This window comes from Pseudorasbora parva, chromosome 2 (genome assembly GCF_024679245.1).
Source record: "Pseudorasbora parva isolate DD20220531a chromosome 2, ASM2467924v1, whole genome shotgun sequence".
NCBI classification, from domain to species: domain Eukaryota; kingdom Metazoa; phylum Chordata; class Actinopteri; order Cypriniformes; family Gobionidae; genus Pseudorasbora; species Pseudorasbora parva.
In genome coordinates this window covers 32,899,352-32,919,336 of record NC_090173.1, presented here as the reverse complement: position 1 = coordinate 32,919,336, position 19,985 = coordinate 32,899,352, and the positions used below count along the sequence as shown (strand labels likewise).

The 19,985-nt window shown below is 37.3% G+C and overlaps 2 protein-coding genes across 3 annotated transcripts; both read right to left on the bottom strand.

Moving 5' to 3' along the window:
- Positions 1 to 8: 8 nt before the first annotated feature.
- si:dkey-16l2.16 (ras-related protein Rab-35) lies at positions 9 to 11,587 on the bottom strand. Of its 2 annotated transcripts, none has more exons than XM_067417136.1 (7): positions 11,317 to 11,587; positions 9,565 to 10,306; positions 7,888 to 7,938; positions 7,602 to 7,725; positions 7,375 to 7,499; positions 7,110 to 7,234; positions 9 to 567 (listed from the first exon to the last, which is right to left on the bottom strand). In XM_067417136.1, the coding sequence occupies exons 2-7, from the start codon at positions 9,617 to 9,619 to the stop codon at positions 418 to 420; spliced, it is 630 nt and encodes a 209-aa protein (XP_067273237.1). In that variant the 5' UTR covers positions 9,620 to 10,306; positions 11,317 to 11,587; the 3' UTR covers positions 9 to 417. The 2 variants fall into 2 exon arrangements, with proteins under 2 accessions (XP_067273237.1, XP_067273247.1); XM_067417146.1 differs by lacking the exon at positions 11,317 to 11,587 and adding an exon at positions 11,102 to 11,239.
- Positions 11,588 to 13,620: 2,033 nt separating this feature from the next.
- Positions 13,621 to 19,526, bottom strand: thoc6 (THO complex 6). The gene is made up of 13 exons (XM_067416984.1): positions 19,378 to 19,526; positions 19,088 to 19,179; positions 18,873 to 18,937; positions 18,623 to 18,726; positions 18,387 to 18,424; positions 16,351 to 16,399; positions 15,597 to 15,668; positions 14,944 to 15,046; positions 14,788 to 14,837; positions 14,625 to 14,687; positions 14,300 to 14,410; positions 13,948 to 14,076; positions 13,621 to 13,796 (listed from the first exon to the last, which is right to left on the bottom strand). The coding sequence occupies exons 1-13, from the start codon at positions 19,390 to 19,392 to the stop codon at positions 13,716 to 13,718; spliced, it is 972 nt and encodes a 323-aa protein (XP_067273085.1). The 5' UTR covers positions 19,393 to 19,526; the 3' UTR covers positions 13,621 to 13,715.
- Positions 19,527 to 19,985: the final 459 nt, after the last annotated feature.

Below are 19,985 nucleotides of genomic sequence, written 5' to 3'. Positions count from 1 at the left end.
TTGACACATTTGTGATTTTTAAAATCATATTTTATTGCTAATTAATTATTTGCATACATTAATGACATATACCAGGTCAATTTTAATCCAACACAAAACATCTTTCACTAATAATAGTGAAACACATTAGACAGTTTGTGTATAGTGTCTTTCCTAGACCAGGCTTTTGATACCAGTGTAAAAACATGCCAGTCAATTCCCCTTTTGTAAAAAGCAAAAACAAAAAAACATTACATTGATAAACATGTAAACAAACGCTGATGTTCGGCACATTATAGTGAATTTATTCCTCTTGGCTTTATCTGAGCGCAGTGTTAACATAAAGTCACATTTCTAATCTGTTAAATTGATGCAAAGGAATGAAGTTTCAAAGGTGTTTGATTTGTCCTTCTTTCCATTTGTTCCAACACCTTTGCTCTAACAGCATTTCTTTCCTTTCTTCCTCCTCTCTCTATCTCGGTGGGAATTAATATGGACAGTGTCCTTTTCTCTCTCCCTCTCTCTTTCTGCTCGACTCTGGCTCTGTTTCTTGGCTCGAAGGACCATGTGGGTGAAAGCCATGAACATCTGCGAAGAGAGTAGAATATAAGACATAGATATCATACCTTTTATTTTATTTAACACATTATAGTGGACAGAAATTAAAGAATCATTCTACTCAAGCATTTTAGCTTAAAATTAAACTTAAAGGTTAGTTTACCCAAAAATCTTCAGAATGAAGCTGACACCCGATGACACCCGTTCATCTTCAGAACACAAATTAAGATATTTTTGTTGAAATCTGTGGGCTCAGAAAGGCTTTCATTTGACACCAATGTCATTTCCTCTCTCAAGACCCATAAAAGGCACCAAAGACGTTACAAAGCCCATCTCACTACAGTGGCTCTACAATAATTATATGGACCGACGAGAATAGTTTTTGTGCGCAAAAAAATCTAAATAACGACTTATATAGTGATGGGCCGAAATAAAGATTCAAACAATCAGCGTATTGATTCAGGATTTGGATCGCCAATGTCACGTGATTTCAGCAGTTTGACACGCTATCCAAATCATGAATCGATACGCTGATTCATAACGTTTCGAAACTTTGTTTTGAAGTCAGCCCATCACTATAGAAGACGTTATTTAGGTTTTTTTTGCAGAAAAACTAATTCTCATCGCTTCATAAAATTATTGTAGAACCACTGTTGTGAGATGGGCTTTGTAACAATGTAAGTGCCTTTATGGGTCTTGAGAGAGGAAATGACACTGGTGTCAATGAAGGCCTTTCTGAGCCATCGGATTTCAACAAGAACATCTTAATTTGGGTTCCGAAGATGGAAGGACATCTTACGGGTGCTGAAAGACATTATGGTAAATAATTAATGACAGAATTTTTATTTTTGGGTAAACTGACCCTTAAAAAGGGTTACTTCAGTGATTTATCATTAAAGGTGCTCTAGAATGAGTTGAAACAATATGTTGTGTTCTCTGATATCTACATAGAGGGTATGTGGCTTATTTAAGGGCAGAAATTGTCCAGATAAAAGTTTTACAGGTCCATTTACAACCCTATAAATTGTCCCTAGGATGTAATGCTCTGTTTTTGCCTTATTTGGAAGAGTCATGAATATTAATGTGTAGCTCTGCTCTGATTGGCTTATTTCAGCACCTCAAAGCAGTTCAGTTGTTCAGCGAAGCGGCTGGTGAGTCCTGACAGAACACAGACCGACTGAATGACACTTTAACCAGATCTCAAATGGAGATTGCAAAAAATGCAGCCTACTTGTTTATTGGTGTTTTCAGATCATCCGCGCACGAGAGAGAGCTTAAGGTCGCCAGATTTCAGTAATTTAAAATCCCCCATCTTTTCTGTGAAAAGAACACGTTTACTATCCGGTGTTTTACCTAAACACATTACAATCTGGACCCCATATGCACGCCAGTCACAATGTAGGCTACGCAGTGACTGTGATGTACTCTGAAATACAAGCATGCAAAAACATCATACTTCAGTTCTCAAAAATATAAATGTATATATTTTTACAAAATGAATAGCCTTGTCAAATGACTGTCATTTTAACTTATGGTGGAAAAGGTGACGTTTGCTAGAAGGATCGAGTGAACGATCTGTAAGCAACGTATCCACGGTTGTATTTTGTAATACAAAATAATTTTAACCTTTGTCATTAGACACACTATTTAGATTTGTATGGTACTTGGAGTTTCCTGTTGTTACTGTACTAGCATCTTGCGTTATCTAGACAATGCTGTCTCTCTAAGAAACTTTCAATTTAATCAGAAGTGGTTTAAACAGCTAGTCAATAAGTGGATAAATCACAACTTACTTGCAGGAATATAGTTGCCCCTTTCTTCATTTTAGAACGCTGAAGGAAGCTTACTTGAAATGGGCCGAACAAACGAACGATTTTGAATTAAATTGTTGTGATCCGATTATAAAAAACCTCAACCATGACTGTTGACATATGAAAAGTCCTCACGTCCCCTGCACAGCCTGGAACATGACATCTGTGTCCATGAGAGCTGCCGTTTCGCTATCCTCGAGTGTCACTTGTTTACCTGCGGTCTCGATGATTCGGCTCCGTCAGTTCCAGTGGCAGTATGTTGAGAATCACTTATTTTTCTGTGTTTTTTTTTAATGTGAGATTTACATAAGAAGTAGGAGGCAATGGTGTTTGAGACATATTTACAGTATGTGATGTCCATGTACTGAACTAGGGATGCTCATATTAACAGTTATTTTCAGTTAAACAGTTTAAAGTTTTTTTTTTTTACTCACGGGGCGCTTCGACATGCAACGAACCACACGTGCCAACACAGACGTCGCAAAATGAAGCGATGGGAAAGAAGCATACTGTGTGGGACCATTTAGACAGAAAGGGAGACGAAGTTACATGCAAAATTCCTGACTGGTATAGGAAAGCAAATGAACATCGCTTCCCCGATGCTAGCCGCTGTAGCGAGGCGTCTCTGTATTCCCTGCGCATCAGTGCCATCTAAAGCCTTGTTTATTGCTTTTCGTAGTGTGGTTTTGTCCGACAGCTTATCACAAATCTCAGTCTGACTGGAGCCTGTGTTTTTTTGTCTTACATTGTTGCAACCATTAAAATAGTTCAGTTTTGTTTTTAATGTCAAACTAGTTATATTTTGTTTCATTTTATAGTGACGACCAGCGGCTGACAGCGAGTTAACCACGTTTAATCAATTTAGCCTCTCAAATCAACTCTTGACTTGTCTTGCCTATAATAAAATCCATAGATATAACACTTCAAGCATCACAATGTTAATTTAGCCTAGGCTACTAATCTAGGCCTACTATAATATTAACTCCAGAGTAAAAAGGCATTTTTGACGAGCTGAGGCAGACTGATAGCCTGAAGCTGGCAAACGAAACGAGCTAAACAATCTAAACAAATAATAAAAAAAGAACATGCAGTTTGTCTTCTCTACCTTACACCTCTGCAAAATGAATAGCCTTTATATTAGATCTTCAATTCCGGCATATAGCCTATATTTAATGGCGTTCACAGCAACAAAAGCAAAAGATTCAAGATGCATTTTATTCAGCAGCTCATTTCAAATTCAAAGACCACAATATGAGAGAGTGACCTAAGCACTGGTAAGATCATTGAAGATCTTTGTGGTTTTGAGCATCTGAGACTCATTTTAAGTTTTATTTACGGCCAATTGCGTTGGCTTGCTTTACTCATTTGTGGCGTTGCGGGTGTTGCAGTAGCACCATCATATCTATCTGACTACAACATAACGCTCTCACACACGTTTATTTTTTAACCATTTGCCAGGAGTAAAATTTACACTTGTGGTTTAAACATCCAGATACAGTTACACTTGTACGGTTTTGTCTGAAATGCTTTCAGACCACCTTTTGGATTGGTTTGTTTGAGTAATCGGAATTAAATGTAAATCGGCATTTATGTTTAGTCCTGGTCATTTCGCAATCAGATAGATACCTGGTCAGAGAAAACGAATAAAGGAACCAGCTGTAAAAAGGCCATAACTCTAGCAGCTGCGCTGAAGAAATGCACGCTGCTGCTGGACTCTATAACCCTGTGCGAATCATGTCTTGACAGTCGCGTAAACTATCATGGTCTCATATTGTTTCCACCAGCGCAGCACATTGTTTCTTTTAATTAATAAAATAAATATAAAATGAAGGAGAAGCCTAAAAAGGTTAGAAGCACGGGTCCCATAGGCTTCAGGCTTGAGCTGTTCTTTATTCTGCTGTTTGCACAAAAAATAAACACGTGAAAAAAGTATTTTTAACGGGTCACAGACACTCGTCAATTGTATTTTTATGTAATGCCAATTCAATATGATAATCTTACCAGTTAACGGTTAATAATCGATTAATGAGCATTGGTTGTCGGTCGTGAAAATTAAGCGAAATGAGCATCCCTATACTGAACTCTTATTATTTCTCTTTTACAAGGTTAATAACATTTTTCATTCTAGGGCACCTTTAAAGGGTTAGTTTACTAAAAAATGAAATTTCTCTCATTAATGACTCACCCTAATGTCGTTCCACACCCTTAAGACCTCTGTTCATCCTCGGAACACAGTTTAAGATATTTTAGATTTAGTCCGAGGGCTTTCTGTCATTTGAATGTAAGTGTATGCCCACTTGCTGCCCACGTCCAGAAGGTAATAAAAACATCATCAAAGTAGTCCATATGGGACATCAGTTAGTTATTTAGACTCTTTTGAAGCGTCGACAATACATTTTGGTCCAAAAATAACAAAAAATACGACTTTATTCAGCATTGTCTTCTCTTTCGAAATTAGGGGTGTCCATGGTTAACCGATTAACCGTTAAAAATTGCGTAACCGAGTGAAACATTTTGCTCGGTTAAGTGGCGTCAATGACGTGCTTTTAGACGTGAACTGCCAGAGAGCTCCCAGACATTTGTAATATCCACAAGAAGAAGTCATGACCAGCTTTCTAACATGAAGCGGGCAAAGAAAAGTACAAGCGTGGGAGCACTTTAAAATTGAGAGTGACGGTGCAAAATGAAAGTATTGCAATGCAGTGCTTACCGCATTTTTCAGGCTATAAGTCGCTCCGGAGTATAAGTCGCATCAGTCAAAATATGCGTCATGAAGAGGAAAATAACATAAGTCGCATTAGGGCAGAAGCAGAGAGGGAGCGCGCTGTGCATAACGGATCAGAAGAAAGAAAGTTTGAAGTGAGAAACTTGTGAGGGACAAGCGAAATGCAGAGGTTACTTTAACTGTAATGAAGAAAACAAAAAAAGCTAATCGCGGACTGAAAGCAAGATGGCTAGAGCTGAAGGAACGAGTCCACAGATGCTTGAACTCTCTGCCGGGAAAGGCTCAGCCGCGCGAGTCAAACGCTGTGTGAATCATTCTCGGCTGCATATTTTACTACATGCCCTAATCATGCAGGCGCCCTCGCGGCCACTTGCATTGCTCGTGAGCTGGAGCGCATCTCATCCTAATTTAACGAAACTCAGCGTAGGCCTCACAGACATGAAATATATCTTAAGAAAGCTTGAAATGTCTTTTAACTATTTAAAACGAAAAGAAATAGGCTACTCTCTGATTATGTAATCCATGATGTGCATTTCTCTCTATAGGCGCGTTCACTACGGAGATAGCGGTCGTCAAATTAATAAACTAAAAATAATAACCCTGACGCACACTATGGTTAACCAAGTATTAACCGATAAGGTTGACTAGCCTACATTTGACTAGCCTACGTTCTTGTCCTTATCTCTGATAAACTAAGCAATGCGCATCCATCTCGCGAATGTACAGTAGGGATGAGATGGTGGGGACATTTTCCCACCAGTTAATCAAAGTGTGATGACATCACCGGTATCTGGGCTTTTAAATCACTATTCTATTTAACCGAAAGGAACATTCGCACCGCCGCTTGGGCATTAATAACGGGAGCAGATGCAAAGCGAGTGCTTTCAATGAATTCCTATCAAGGTTAAGCTTCCATATGAACTGAAAACGCGCCAGTGCGCGCACAGAGTGAATGACAGCTCGTTAGTAAATGCGCGCTCTGTGCGGCCAAGCAGATTTGAGTTTTGGTTTAGAGTTAGTCTGTTATTCTTAATGAAATACACAACACAATGACAACCCCCCTTTAATAGGCGCTTTTACATTGCAATTTGAAACCAAATCTTCCGCGATCATCTCAGCTCAAGATCACGCGTTCGGATCATGCAGCAGACACCTTCCATTTTTATTTGAACGGTCTGTTCTCTAACTGAACTAAATTTCTTTATTACTATAAAAAATCTAAACGACGGTGTGCAGTCGTCTTATTCTGTCATCTTCACCCAAGTGTTGTTTATAGGCATTAGGCCTATAGTTTGGCTTAGCAGCGCGCACCTTGTCTCTCGTCCATTCTTCGACGCGCTTGTCGTTGTGCTTTTCTTTGAAACGACAGAGCCTTTAAACCTTCTTTAGCCACTTTTCCACTGGCCAGCGCGAGCACAGAGACTGAAATCATGCCTGCGGCACTTTTGTAAAATCCGCAATAAACACATAGGCCTACGCCTTCACTGGACTATATCACACAATATCCAAAAGTACACCAGCAAGAGGGAGATGAATTGAAGTATGGATTTGAAGGAAAATGAAGTAAATCGCTATACAAAAATATATCAGAAGCTGTCATTTAGTATTTAATTACTAACCTGGACACCACACGCGGCTATTGAATGACCACAAATAGGTAACAACTTGCATTTTTCATGCGCTAATGTATGGCGTCTTTTTTTCCTTTTCCTTTTTCGTATTATTGTATTATTTTGGGGGGGGTGGGGGTAACGCAAGCATTACTGAAAAAATGTCGAGTAAAATATTACTGAAAATTGATTAGTAATGCCTTACACTACTGCGTTACAACAAAAAGTAACACGTTACTGTAATGTATTACTTTTGTAATGCATTACTCCCAACACTGGAAATAAAATACATAAATCTCTCGTCTCAGGTGTGTTGTGCTGCTTGGTCTGATCCACTTTCAACAACGTTTCTCATAAATCGCTTACTGCACCTTTAAATTAGTCTAAATTCCAAATTTTGTGAAGACAGAATCGCAAAAACCTCACCTCTTCTACGTTGATATTCTCTTTTGCGCTCGTCTCAAACAACCGCACACCAACTGACTCTCCAAAGCGCTGAGCATCTTGGGTTTCCACAAGCCTTTTAGAAGGATCGTCATTCTTGTTTCCCACTGTTAGGGATCATAGTGAAAAGGAATATTAAAAGTTGGCATACAACAAATGTAGAATATATAACCAAGCCATAACTTTTCATATCACAATGCATAATAGGAAAGTAAATTAAGTTAATAAAACGTGTGTATAAACAAACCTAAAATTTTGCAGACATTGTCACAGTTCTGAGAGATTTCATTTAACCATCTTTTCACGTTGACAAATGATTCAGGGTTTGTGACATCGTACACAATGATGACACCATGGGTGTTTCTGTAATACCTAGAGGAAAAACACAGCAAACATGTGAGGGGGACACCAAAAGAGAGCATAAGGATGGTCAAACAGATCATATCTTTATGGTTTGACTAAAGCAAAGCTTACGTCGAGGTGATGGTTCTGAACCTTTCTTGCCCTGCAGTGTCCCAGATCTGGAGTTTTACTCTTTCTCCATCAATATCTACTGTGCGGATCTTGAAGTCAACTCCAATAGTGGTTATGTAACTTCCTGTGAGGGGCGTGAGTGTTCAAGAGGTTACATATAAAATCATGCTGTTCAGCAAACACGCACTATCACTTTGTCTTGGACAAGAGAACACAGTCAATCAGATCATATATTTATATTCTCCGTCTTTCTCACAGACATGCGTTCTGTGCCAAGCATACTCACCAGAGAATGAGTTGTCTGCGAATCGTAGGAGCAAACTGCTTTTCCCAACATCTGCAACAAATCAGAGTAGCATCTGTTAAATGTTCATCTGTAATACCTCAGTGCATATGTTTATTTAACATGACAGAATGTTCCTTTATAAAGCAAGACTGTAGTAATAGATATAATATACATTAACAGTAAAATGAAATATTAAAAGGAATATATGAAAAAATGTCCTCTCCATAAAAAAGTGCAATGGCATAGTGTAAATACAGCACTAACAAAAATATCTCAAATTGTCCACCTGCACCATCCAACTTAAGATGTCCCTTTGTGACAAAGGTCACTATATTCAAAGGGTCAACTGGTGTTCCTGAGCCTATTCATATCTTTACGGAGACAAATGCTACTTTACACAGCCAAACAGTTACAGCGTGTCAGTGGCCACAACTGACTAAACGAGGCAGTTGTGGTTACTACCACAGTTCAATTACAAACATTATGAACTCTTGATTCGAGATTGCATCACAGAGTAGATACTCAAGATAACACATCTGCAAACAGAGTTCTATGATCTAAAATTGGATGCATAAACATGCTTGTTAAAGTAAAAACTCTATTTTTAAATGCATGTTATTGCATATTATTTATTGTGAACAGCTTATCTAAGTATAAGTTTCATTTTATTTTAATTTTTTTGGCCGCACAATGTTTATTAAAAATGTTAGAACTACATCTTGGGGTGAAACAAATACATCTCCCTGGGGACGTATGCCGGACTCTCAAAATCCTGATGAATTGAAAGTCCCTGCCTTACATTGTCTTTTTGATTGATAAACTTTATGGAAGCTTGTTTCGGCCATGGAATAAAAAAAATCTTGTGTGGTATAAAGTTGCAATTGCGAGTTATAAATTCAGAATTGTTTGATAGAAAGACATTTTTACTTAGCATTACAAGTTTATATCACAATTCAGAGAAGAAAAAAAATATTGGACTTAATATAACTTGCAATTCTGACATTATAACTCACAATTGCTACTTTATATCAAGCAATTCTGATATAAAAAAAGAATGAATTGTGAGATAAAGTAAATTACCTTTTTTATTCTGTGGTGGAAACGAGCTTCCCTAACACTTGGATGCATGTCCCAATATGGAAGAAAATATAATTATAATCCTGGATTTTCTTTATGAAGGGCGATGTTGAATGACCAGAGAAAGTTTTATAGTAAATTTACATAAATTATGCATCCCTGATGCAACTTATTTATGTGAATTTAATATGAAAGCAAAAGATAAACTGCTCAAACGATGTAGCCAAAAGTTTCACTGATCATTTCATCACAGTACTCATCCCACCCAAGGGCACACTCATGAACTGTTTAAATGACTAATGTCATGTAGGGATGAGGACTGTTACATACACATACACATAGTAGTTTCATTTCAGCTTTACATTTTCCAGTTAAATTGTGAAGTTGCACAACAAAGTTCCAGTAAATTGAGAAAGCCTCAAGCATTCTTAGTAATGGGCAGGGTGCTACAGAAATAATTGAGCTTTAACACTTATTTTATGACAAATATTGGTAATACCCTCTTGGGGATCTGCTTGGGTTCTCTATTAAAGATCCAGATAGAAAAGCTGGAACAAAAACAGTTTGTTAGTAAGTGTATAAAAACACAAAAATACTGACTGGAGTCACCAATGATGAGCAGCTTGAAGAGGTGATGGTAGTCTTTTCCCGCCATTCTTCTGTTCAAAATGTGTCCTCATGAAACAATTTTAACAGCTTTCAACTCCTTTATATCACTTTTCCCGTGTCTTAAAGTGTCAGGAGGTTTAGAATTTTGGGTGAAATACTGCAAGCATCATGTGGTCGTCTTTCCAGTTTTCCTCAAAATTCAAGCGTGAAATGATGCATGAGTTTGATTTCAGTGCATTCCCATTTATGAACAAGTAATTTTGCATTGCCCGCAACACATTTAAACTCTCCAGGCAATATTCTTAGTTCATCTTAAAACACTCAAGTAATATTTCCATTGCTTAAAATCTACGTGAAATTTACTTTTCGTCACCTCGCCTTCAAGTGCAAACACATTACCACATTGTTGTGGTTAAGTATCAAATGACTCAGATTACAAAGTGAGCAGTACTTTAATCGCTGATGGCGCTCATAATGCCGAGTTATGAGTGTGTCAGCAACCAAATTAAACGAGGAAAACACGGGGAAGTTGTTTTGTCTCCAAATCTTGATTTCACAAATATGTAGATGGCATCTCGGTCACAACAATTACATTCCGCCTGTTTAACCAATGCATGCAGGGGCTGGTAGCTTCCCTTGTTTTCAAAGATCACTGTTACTCCAACACACTGCAGCAATGTAGGTTTAAGCCAAAAGTGAGATAAGTCCCAGTCGGTCCCCTTTAAGTCCTAACCTAAGAAAAAAAGGAGAAAGAGACAGGTATTACTTATGGATCTTGTTCAAATTTAGACATACACCCCCTTTTGCAGCAGCTGTGGCACTAAATTTAACTTCTCCCACTGTGACAGACAAATGACACCCTTGAAACCACATGCACCATATACGTGTACAGACTACACACACACACACACACACACACACACCTTGCTCCTTACAATTGAAACCAAAACAATAGGCAGAATGATTAAAAGCCCACATAAAACTAACTGCTGAGTCAAGACAAAGCTAAAGACTCATTAAAATGCTCAAATGTTCCATGAAAACAGGAAGGGACGTGTTTTTCCTGAGTCGTTGCGACGAGGGCACAGCAAAGGCTTCTCATAACACATTTTTGGTCAAAAATAAAGACAGTATGTTAAACATTGACGTCCTTTACGCACACATCATTTTAACACGAAAATGTGGAAGAGAAGTGAAACTGACACACCTAAACCTAGGTCCGCTTATCAGAAAACTGGAAAATATTTGTCGGTGCCACTGGCAAACGTCAAAGTGAAAGTATGTGGTGCTCAAAAAACATTCTAACTTGAATAAACAGTCAATTCACGGGAAAATCACAAGAAAGGGGGGGGATCCGTTGTAGATTTAGAGGCATATTCACTTTCTTCTAGTAATCTGTATACGGGAAGCATAAACCGACTCAGAATTACTAGAAAATCAAGCGGCCAGGCGCAATATCCTTTAGGAACTCAGAATCAAGGGTCGACCAAACACAAACAGACACACCTGTAAAAACATGAACTCATACCAAACCTCAAGTCGACCTCTTGCTTTGATCTGCTTCTTAAGTTCCGTCTCATTTAACCACTAGGTAAAACTTGTGTCAAGTTACGTTACACAACTCGGCTACTCCTCGACTGTAATCTACTCAAGTTGTTTTGAAATGCAGCTAGGCTAGCTACTTAACTAGCCGCAGATGCTCCAAGATAATAAGATCAAACTCAGAACTAAAGAAAAGCTCACCGAAAACACTTTAAACCAATAATTCCGAGCACGCTGGAAAAAACACGGAAGAAGACATGGCACACGACTTGGCTATGGTGGTCGGTTAGTGTCGGCTCAGTCCTTGCAGGCAGCACCGGGACCCGGGAATCCAGTGTCAGGGGAAGTTCGGACAGTGTCCCAGCGGCCGCAGAGATCAGATCCGCCCATCTGAGGGCGCCGCACCTGAATGTTGAGTCACTCTCATCCTCATCATGTGTTTCTCTGTCTCCTCCTCCTCCTCATGCCACTCCTGTTGCTGAGATTGCCATCGCTATTCTGTTGCAACAGACAAACTGATGACATTCCAGCCACACACTTCAACTGATTTAGAACCAAGCTTGCCTACAGAAGGAGGATTATTGGCCACCATTATAGGTCTATTCGTATTTGAAAATGCTGTCTGTGTAGGCAAGCCAATGCGGGGAGAGACATGTAGCGTAAATGACCATCAAATGTCTAAAAGTTTTAAAAAGAAATTAATAGTTCTTTTGAGAAACGTGTTTAAATGGTTTGCACAAACATGAAATAAAAACTCCAGCTGTAGCCTAATAAAAGCTGTTTTATTTTGCACTGAGCGGGTGGCCTCATGAGGGCTGCCATTTTGAACACGTGACCAGCTGATTGAGAAAAGAGAAAGAAGAAACGTTCATGTCCTCCTAGGATGTTGGTATTTTACGAGGTTATAATTGTTATATAGCTTAGTTTGTTGTAAATGACAAAGCCTGTTATATTCATTTCATAGGTTATATAGTTTCTTGTAGGCCTAAATGACAAAGCCTGTTAATAAGGTTATTCAACTAAATGTTGCATCCACAATGTTTTTCACTGACAGATCACTCAACAGATAGGGGCTTAAAGAAAATCCAGAACTTCCCACTGGTATTCGCACGACTACGTGGTGGTGTTCATGTGCTACATCACAGGCTAAATCAAGAAGAGCAGTCTCCAAAACACTTTTAACCTACCTGCTAGAACTGTGAATGGTTTTAGGCACTTGTAAAGGATGCTTTCAAAAAATAATGTCATCTACCGAATGGGTAACATTTCAGTCCCCAGGACATTGTATGTATTAATTTGCATGGAAATTAACTCTACAATACTTTTTATTAAGCCTATTAATCAAAATGTCTTGGACAATAATTATTATTGTTAATCTACACTTTCTTGAATGGAAAACAAAGGATTGAATTGACATGGTTTTAAAAAATGATGTTTTATTAACAAAGTTCAAGAGAAATGAGTTCAAATGATCTATCCAAATCATCATGTCCTTCTAACCAGCTGTCAGCAGTCAACATGTCCATCAATCAGCTCAAGTGAATGACTATATAAATACCCAGTCAACTCACCGATGTTCATTTACAGTTTTTCAGCATTCCTTCACCATCCCATCTTCCTCACACTCACCTGGTTACTTTTCTAACCATATACAGGGGGAGTACACTGGGTTCAGGCAAAATACTGAACTCAGAGCCATCTCTTTGGACAGCATGCCAAATATGCATTCTATTACGTATACTATTTGAACACTTGAAATGCTTTTTAAATAGCATGTGGGTTTTAACAGGACTGAGAAAACATGCATCCATCCTCTGCTTTGAAACCTTGTAAAAAACGTATAAAGTTACCTGAGATTGACCAATACACCTTTTGAAGAGTTAAATATGTCTAGTATAGGATTCAATGTTGGAAAAATAAAAAGTTTAATTTTGAACTTTACAACAAACAAATGTCACCCATTCGGTAAAATGGTTCATAATTAGATTTGTATTTATCAGTTAAATTTTATGATTTGGTGTTACCACCCTTTACGTTTAAAACAGCATTTGTCAAGGTACACTTGCAGAGGTTTTTTTCAGGTAGCTTTGCAACTTGCAAGTAGATTTTATTAAGCACCTGTTCTGCTGCAATCTCAGTTTTTTTTAAGTTTCTTTATGTACTCCCAAATGGACTTGATGATGGTGAGATCAGATCTCTGTGTTGATCACCAGTTGTTGTCAGATTGTTTGTGCATACAAAAAGCTCACTGGATTATTACAATTAATGGCAAAAAGAATGTTTGGAAATGTAAACTGATATTTCCTACTGACACACTAGAGCAACAGATTATAAATAATTGGCTTAAATCCGTAATGTTCCAACGCATTCGCTCAGTACTGTACATGTGTATACTAAACTTTGTGTTTTTACACTAATGTAGTAAAAAAAATAGTGCACCTTTCAAGGTACCATGCATTATTTAAATGTAAATAAAAGGCTAAAAACACACTTTTAAAGACAGTGAACAATAACCAAGTTAGTTTATTATATATAAAATAAAACAAAAATTGTTTTTTGAAAAAAAGGATTTTTCACAAACTTCAAGTGTTGGTGAGTGATCAGAATGACAGAGAAAAGGCTCTGTAACTGAAGTTGGTGAACACATCAATTTGGTGACTGCTGCCCCCTACTGTCATAACCTGCAATGATGATGAAAATTGGTTAAAGGTTACAATAATTCCATTCACTAATCTTCACTTTCACACACATAGCCATTAAGGGAAAAAATAGTAATTTATAGCACCTGTTCAAATGGATACGTCTGGTGATGTGAATAAAAGGTGCACCTACCCTATGTTCAGTGTTTTTGAGATTGAGAGCCAGTGTGTTGAGGGATGAAGGAGAGCAGGGAATCTGAGCTTTCACTGTACCTCCATGTAAACAGTGGGACACATATGGACCCTCACCTACTGACATGATCTAAACACAACCCCAACATAATATATTATTTAAAAATATATAGCTGTCCAATACTTCAATAATTTGTAAATAAATACACACACAATTTATATATATATATATATATATATATATATATATATATATATATATATATATATATATATATATATATATATTATTGGACAGTGATTTATTGTTATATTGTTTTAAAATCACACAATTAAAAATTAGCCCTTCTCACCAGGTCCTGGTAAAAGACAGCTTCTCTTTGACATCCAGGCAAAGGGAAGACAGAGGTGGGGGACATGGATCGGAGGTGCCATAAAGAGAGAGATGGGCCTCCACCACAGAGCTAAGAGGAAATAGATAACATTTCATAACAATAGGGGCATTATACCATACATTAAGGGGCATTCCACAAGAGCAGTACACCATGCAGATAATAACCGAGGTATGTAAAAACAAGCATGTCTACACATAAGCTGGACATGAGATAAACAAGACAAACAAACAAACAAAGACAATAGTTTTACTGTCCCTGCCAACCAATCACAAATCCAACTTACCATCCAATCAGAGTCTGTAGCAAGACAGCTAATCCACTTGCCAAACTGGGGGCGTGCACATTCCTGAGCCACCATTCCAGAACAAACATGAGAGCAAGAGATAGTAAGATTTCAGTGCTGTGAATGCATTGTTTCACCTTTGTACTTTATAAGAGTGTCTTACCTCATATTTGAAAACTTCAATACAGTGAACTGGCCGATTTGTCCGTGAGTCTGGGGGAGGAAGAATACACTTGTTACACAATGTTTCTCTATTCCTCCGTTTCAATTGCTCCAAAGAAGAGTAAGGGATATAGAACCAGTGCTGTCATTCACTAACCCCATATCCTCACGGCACCATCCTCTCCACCAGAGAGTATCTCCCCTTCCCTTTCTTTAAAGCACAGGCAGTGGATGTAGTCAGTGTGACCCTTCAGTACAGACTGCAGAACAAACACCACAACGGGAAGGAAAATAAACTTTCCATCCTACTGTGTAGTCATTTATTTATTTAAAAAATCTAAACATGCAATCCACTCAATAAACTTCAAAGGGGGCCACAAGACGACCTTAAATTGTTCAAAATAAATTATATTATATTAAAATAATTTAACAATTAAAAATCAGTACAGTAAACAACAGCAGCACAAAATAGTGACAATTTTCAGTGTTGCAACTGTCCCCTAAAAAACAAAGACACTGTTAATGGACCAAAAACGTTTGTAAAATATTTTACAACTTTGTGTTTGTTTGTTTGTTTTATTTTATTTTTCCTGACTCACCCAGACTTCCATCCTTTGAAAATTAATAAACATACAAAGGTTTTTGTCAGTATCAAGTTTTACAAAAAATCTCAACAATTATGTGAATTTGGAGAACTTGTCATATCATTCAAAAAGTTGTTAGATATTCATTTAATAATTTTTTTTTGTTAGAAGAGGAAAAATTATAGCCTGTGTCAGGGGGGTCATCAAATATTGTAATCTAACTGACCTTAAAAATGCCTGTCTCCATGTCCATGAGGTGAATGTTATTGTCGCCTCCTCCAACTATCAAGCTGTTGTCCTGTGGAAAAAAAAAAAAAAACATCTGAGATGCATAGGCATACATAAATATATATATAATGAACTTTATGGAAATAACGCCTGTTTCACACAGCAAGCGTGAGCAGCGCGTGAGCAGCACTTCAGCGTAACTACACCGTGACTGCAGCTGCAGACGCGCTAGAGTATTCACACTGGAAGCGTTGGTGCAGTGTCACAGCAGCGGCTCCCACAATGATAGAGCCTATACCTGTCTGAGTATTAAATACTTAATACTAAACTAAAATAAATTATTATATTTTCGGGCTAGTTTACTTTACTTTTTATAATACTTTCACCCAAACTGAATAATTAAAACAAGTTTAAATGGGTAAATCTTCTACAGATGATTTTTATTCTTCGTTTTCTTTAATTACATACTCCAGTTATTGTTAAAATACACCCCATGTGCTTCTTGTGTTTAAAAGTGTGCTTTCACTTTAATTGAGCGTCAGGAGCGTCAGGAGCGTCAGCAGCGCAGCAAAAATAGGCTCGCAGCCGAAACGCGCCGCTTACGCTTGCGGTGTGAAACGGCCGTCAAGGTGGTAGTGATATAAAGGAATGTTTTGTCAAATACACACATCAATTAATTTTAAATACAAAATATGAATACATAAGGAAAAGCATGTATTAGGGGAAAAAACAAAAATAGTTAAAGTACAAACCTTTGGGTTGATGATCATTGCATTGATCTCTGGTATTTCAAGACTAGTCCTGTTTAGAATGAAACATTGCCAAAATATTTGAGGGGACATTCAAATAATATTTAAAGTCATAAAAAAACTAGCAGTCACTGTCTGGAGTGTATGTCATATCAAATTTGTTACCATTAGTTAAAGGAACTGTATGCAAGAAATATATTTCAATAAATCATAAAATGCCCCCGATATGTCACTTGACATTAAGAAATCATGTTCATTTCAAATACTTATATCACTGACAACAGTAGTCCGGCCAGGATATTGTCATTTAAAAGTTGTTGTTGCAGCCCTCAACTGATGTTGATGTTGACATGTTGTGTTTTGGCCTGAAGCTCCACCCTTCACCTATCTACCAATCACAAAGTCAGTAGTGTCTCTGCATCCGGGTTGCCAGATCTGCTCTAGTTACCACAGCTGCAGATCTACAAACGTTCCTGCTGGATCCTGCAGCCTATCTGGCAACCTTGAGTTAGGGGGGAGGGGGAGACGGGATACACCGCTCCACAGTAATTTGAAAGTGATTGCAGTACCGGTTTTGGCCACAATCTTACATACACTTCCTTTAACTACATTAGTTAAAATTAAAAATATTTTAACACCTTGCCTGTTACCACCCCCACCCCCTCCCCCCGATTTGGCAAATGGAGCATTTAGAACATACTGATAGAAAAAAAAGAGAGCTGCTCATACGTTTTTCTAAATATACACATAACCAATATATATTTAGAAAGCCAACACTTGAGAGTTTATAGCTGAATACTCAGCATTACTCAGACAGTTATTAATATAGAGATATATTGGCTAAAACATAATAATAATAATAAAAATGTAAATATTTTTAAAATATTTTTCTTCATGTATAAAAATATTATGTGAATGTAGTATAACAACTTATAATAACTACAACTAAATTGAAGGCACAAGTGTGGTCATGCTTCATTTAAAATCTGAGGCTGTTATGTCCAAAACTATGAATTTTATGAAGCATTTTCTAAGAACCTGTCTAGATTTTTTTAGTTGCTTTTATCAAATAAGTTTGTTGGCCTTTTGTTGGCGATACTATACTTCTCCTAATATATGTTTGTTTACTCTTTTCATGATCTATATAACCCTTATCCAGTCATAATTGTAATATGTCGTTAGCTGGACTGTCGTGCTTGTGATCTATAGAGTTTGTTCATGAGAACAGTTTGATCGTATGTGTGGGGCGGCGCTATCAAAATAGGGGTGAGACCCTTTTGGGGGTAGGGGCGTGTTTGTTTTGATGATTTGAAATACCAACAACGGTTACCAAATAGCACTTACCCCACCTTTAATATATACATAAAATATTTGTAATATTATTTACTGGACCTGAGCTAACATGATCTAACAATGAACAGTAGTTTTTTTATATTAAAGCTGCAGTCCATAACTTTATCAAATTTGAGCAAATACATTACCATCCAGTGTTCAAAACTATCTACTTAGGCTGATTCACAATGGTAAGCTTGTAATAATGTGTAATATTTGAGTGGTACTGGTAGCTTTCCACAGGAAATTCAAGCTTTCATTATTTCACATCTGTATACATTAAGGCATCCAAATGACAATCAATGAAAACTGGAGATTCACCGGTAGTCAAAAGCAAAAGATTAGACTGTACAGAAATTAAAATCTACAGGTAATGCTAATAAACGCTAAATACATGTATTCAAGCCATGCTGATGTTGATAATATTGTTAACATTGTAGCTGGTTGTTAACACACAACCCACAAAAAAAATATAATTCTGCAACAAACAGCAATTTCAGGTTTTAAAAAGTAAGGAGCCCTGCTCATGACATGCAAAAAAAACTTAGTAAACGAAATAGTGCGCACAACGTATTAATCGAGGGAACAAATTAATAAATTGTGTGGATGGTTTAGTAAGTCGAGGGAACAGTAGTAAATCGTCCACAGGATAAGGTTTATGATAGTGTTTATGCGAATCAGAATGATAATCATTGACAGTCTCTCACTCATAATTGGGTTTCCTTGTCCATGCAGCTTTGGTGCTCTGAGAAAACACACAAAAAAATGGGAAAATAAAAAGTTATTTTCTTCAAATATTACTGTTTTTACAGTGTATGTACAAGACAAAAAAATGACAGTTTTATATATAGTGCTCTGACTATATTTGGTATCAGCAACAACAACAAAAATTCATTTTTTCCCCCAACCCAATAAAAATCCATGAACATTTACTGACTCTTACTTTTTTGATGAGCTCTGCCCAACTCCAGGCACTGATCTCTCCGTTTCCAGCACTCAGGAGATGAGTGTCCGTGGAGAGTAAAGAGAACACTGGACCATCATGAGCTGAAACAATTAAAAAGACATTTTACTTGTCAATGTTGCAAAATTGGATACATGATCACGTAATCTTAGGTAATGGTTGTAATTTCAATAATCTAGGACACATGTAGTAAAGAGGGGGGAAAGAGCTCTTAAAAATGAAGTCTAACCAGTGAAGTTAAGGATGGGCTTCTGACTCCCCTCTGAGGCATCTGGACTCAGTGCAGCCGAAAGACTGTAAGAACAACTGTTAACTAAAGGAAGACTTCAATGTTTACAAAATAAGAAGGTCACAAGCGTACTTCAACAAACATTAGGGAACATATTAACAAATGACACTTAACCCGCTGTCCTACGCATGTTTAACCTGTTTTCTCACTCTCACCTGAACACTGCGATCTCTCCATAGTTATTACCCGCTGCAAGGAAACGACCGCAGGGAGAGAAACTCTGCGAGAACACGGACATATGCAGGAGCTGGAGAGAGATAAATATGTCACGAACACTGTTGACAATATTTTATAAAAGTAGAGCTGCATGAATATATTTGTCGTCATTTAAGAATGTATGTGAAAACGGGTACGAATCGATGCAAGTTAAGCTGTAACGTTAGGCTGAAAATTATGCTCGATTCCTATTCAGTAAACTGAATAAGATCCTGATCGTATCACTTACCTCAACTGGACCCATCTTCCGAGAGTTAAATAAACTCTTAAAGTAACTTGAAAATCCTGGTTCAAAATTCTATACAAAGCCCTTTCGCGTTACTAGCGCTGCTCGTTCAAAGCGTCGCGTAAATATGACGCAATATACAACCTCCACAGATTGACCAGATACAAGCACAAGTTACCGTGGAAAGTCGTTTCCGCCTAAATACCAGTTTTAATGCGTTACTAGTGTTTATAAAACAGTATAAGAATAACACACACACACACATATATAATATATATTATATATTATATATATATATATATATATATATATATATATATCAGATAGAAGCGGTTGATTTTAATTACCACAATTTTATTGTAGCAACAATTTACATGCATTTGGTGGAAAATTACCCTAGCACATTTCTGTGAGAGGAAGTCTCAGGTTATAAAGTTGCTTAATTATGTTAATAGACTTTCTCCAATACCCGTTTAATATGACATATGAACTAATAAACTATAATTACAATTTTACAATAAAATTTGTATAAACATATCGGTTTATAAAAAACAAACTTATTTTTATAATGTCAAAGGTGTGAGATTGGGCCAACTTGGCCCAGGGCCACC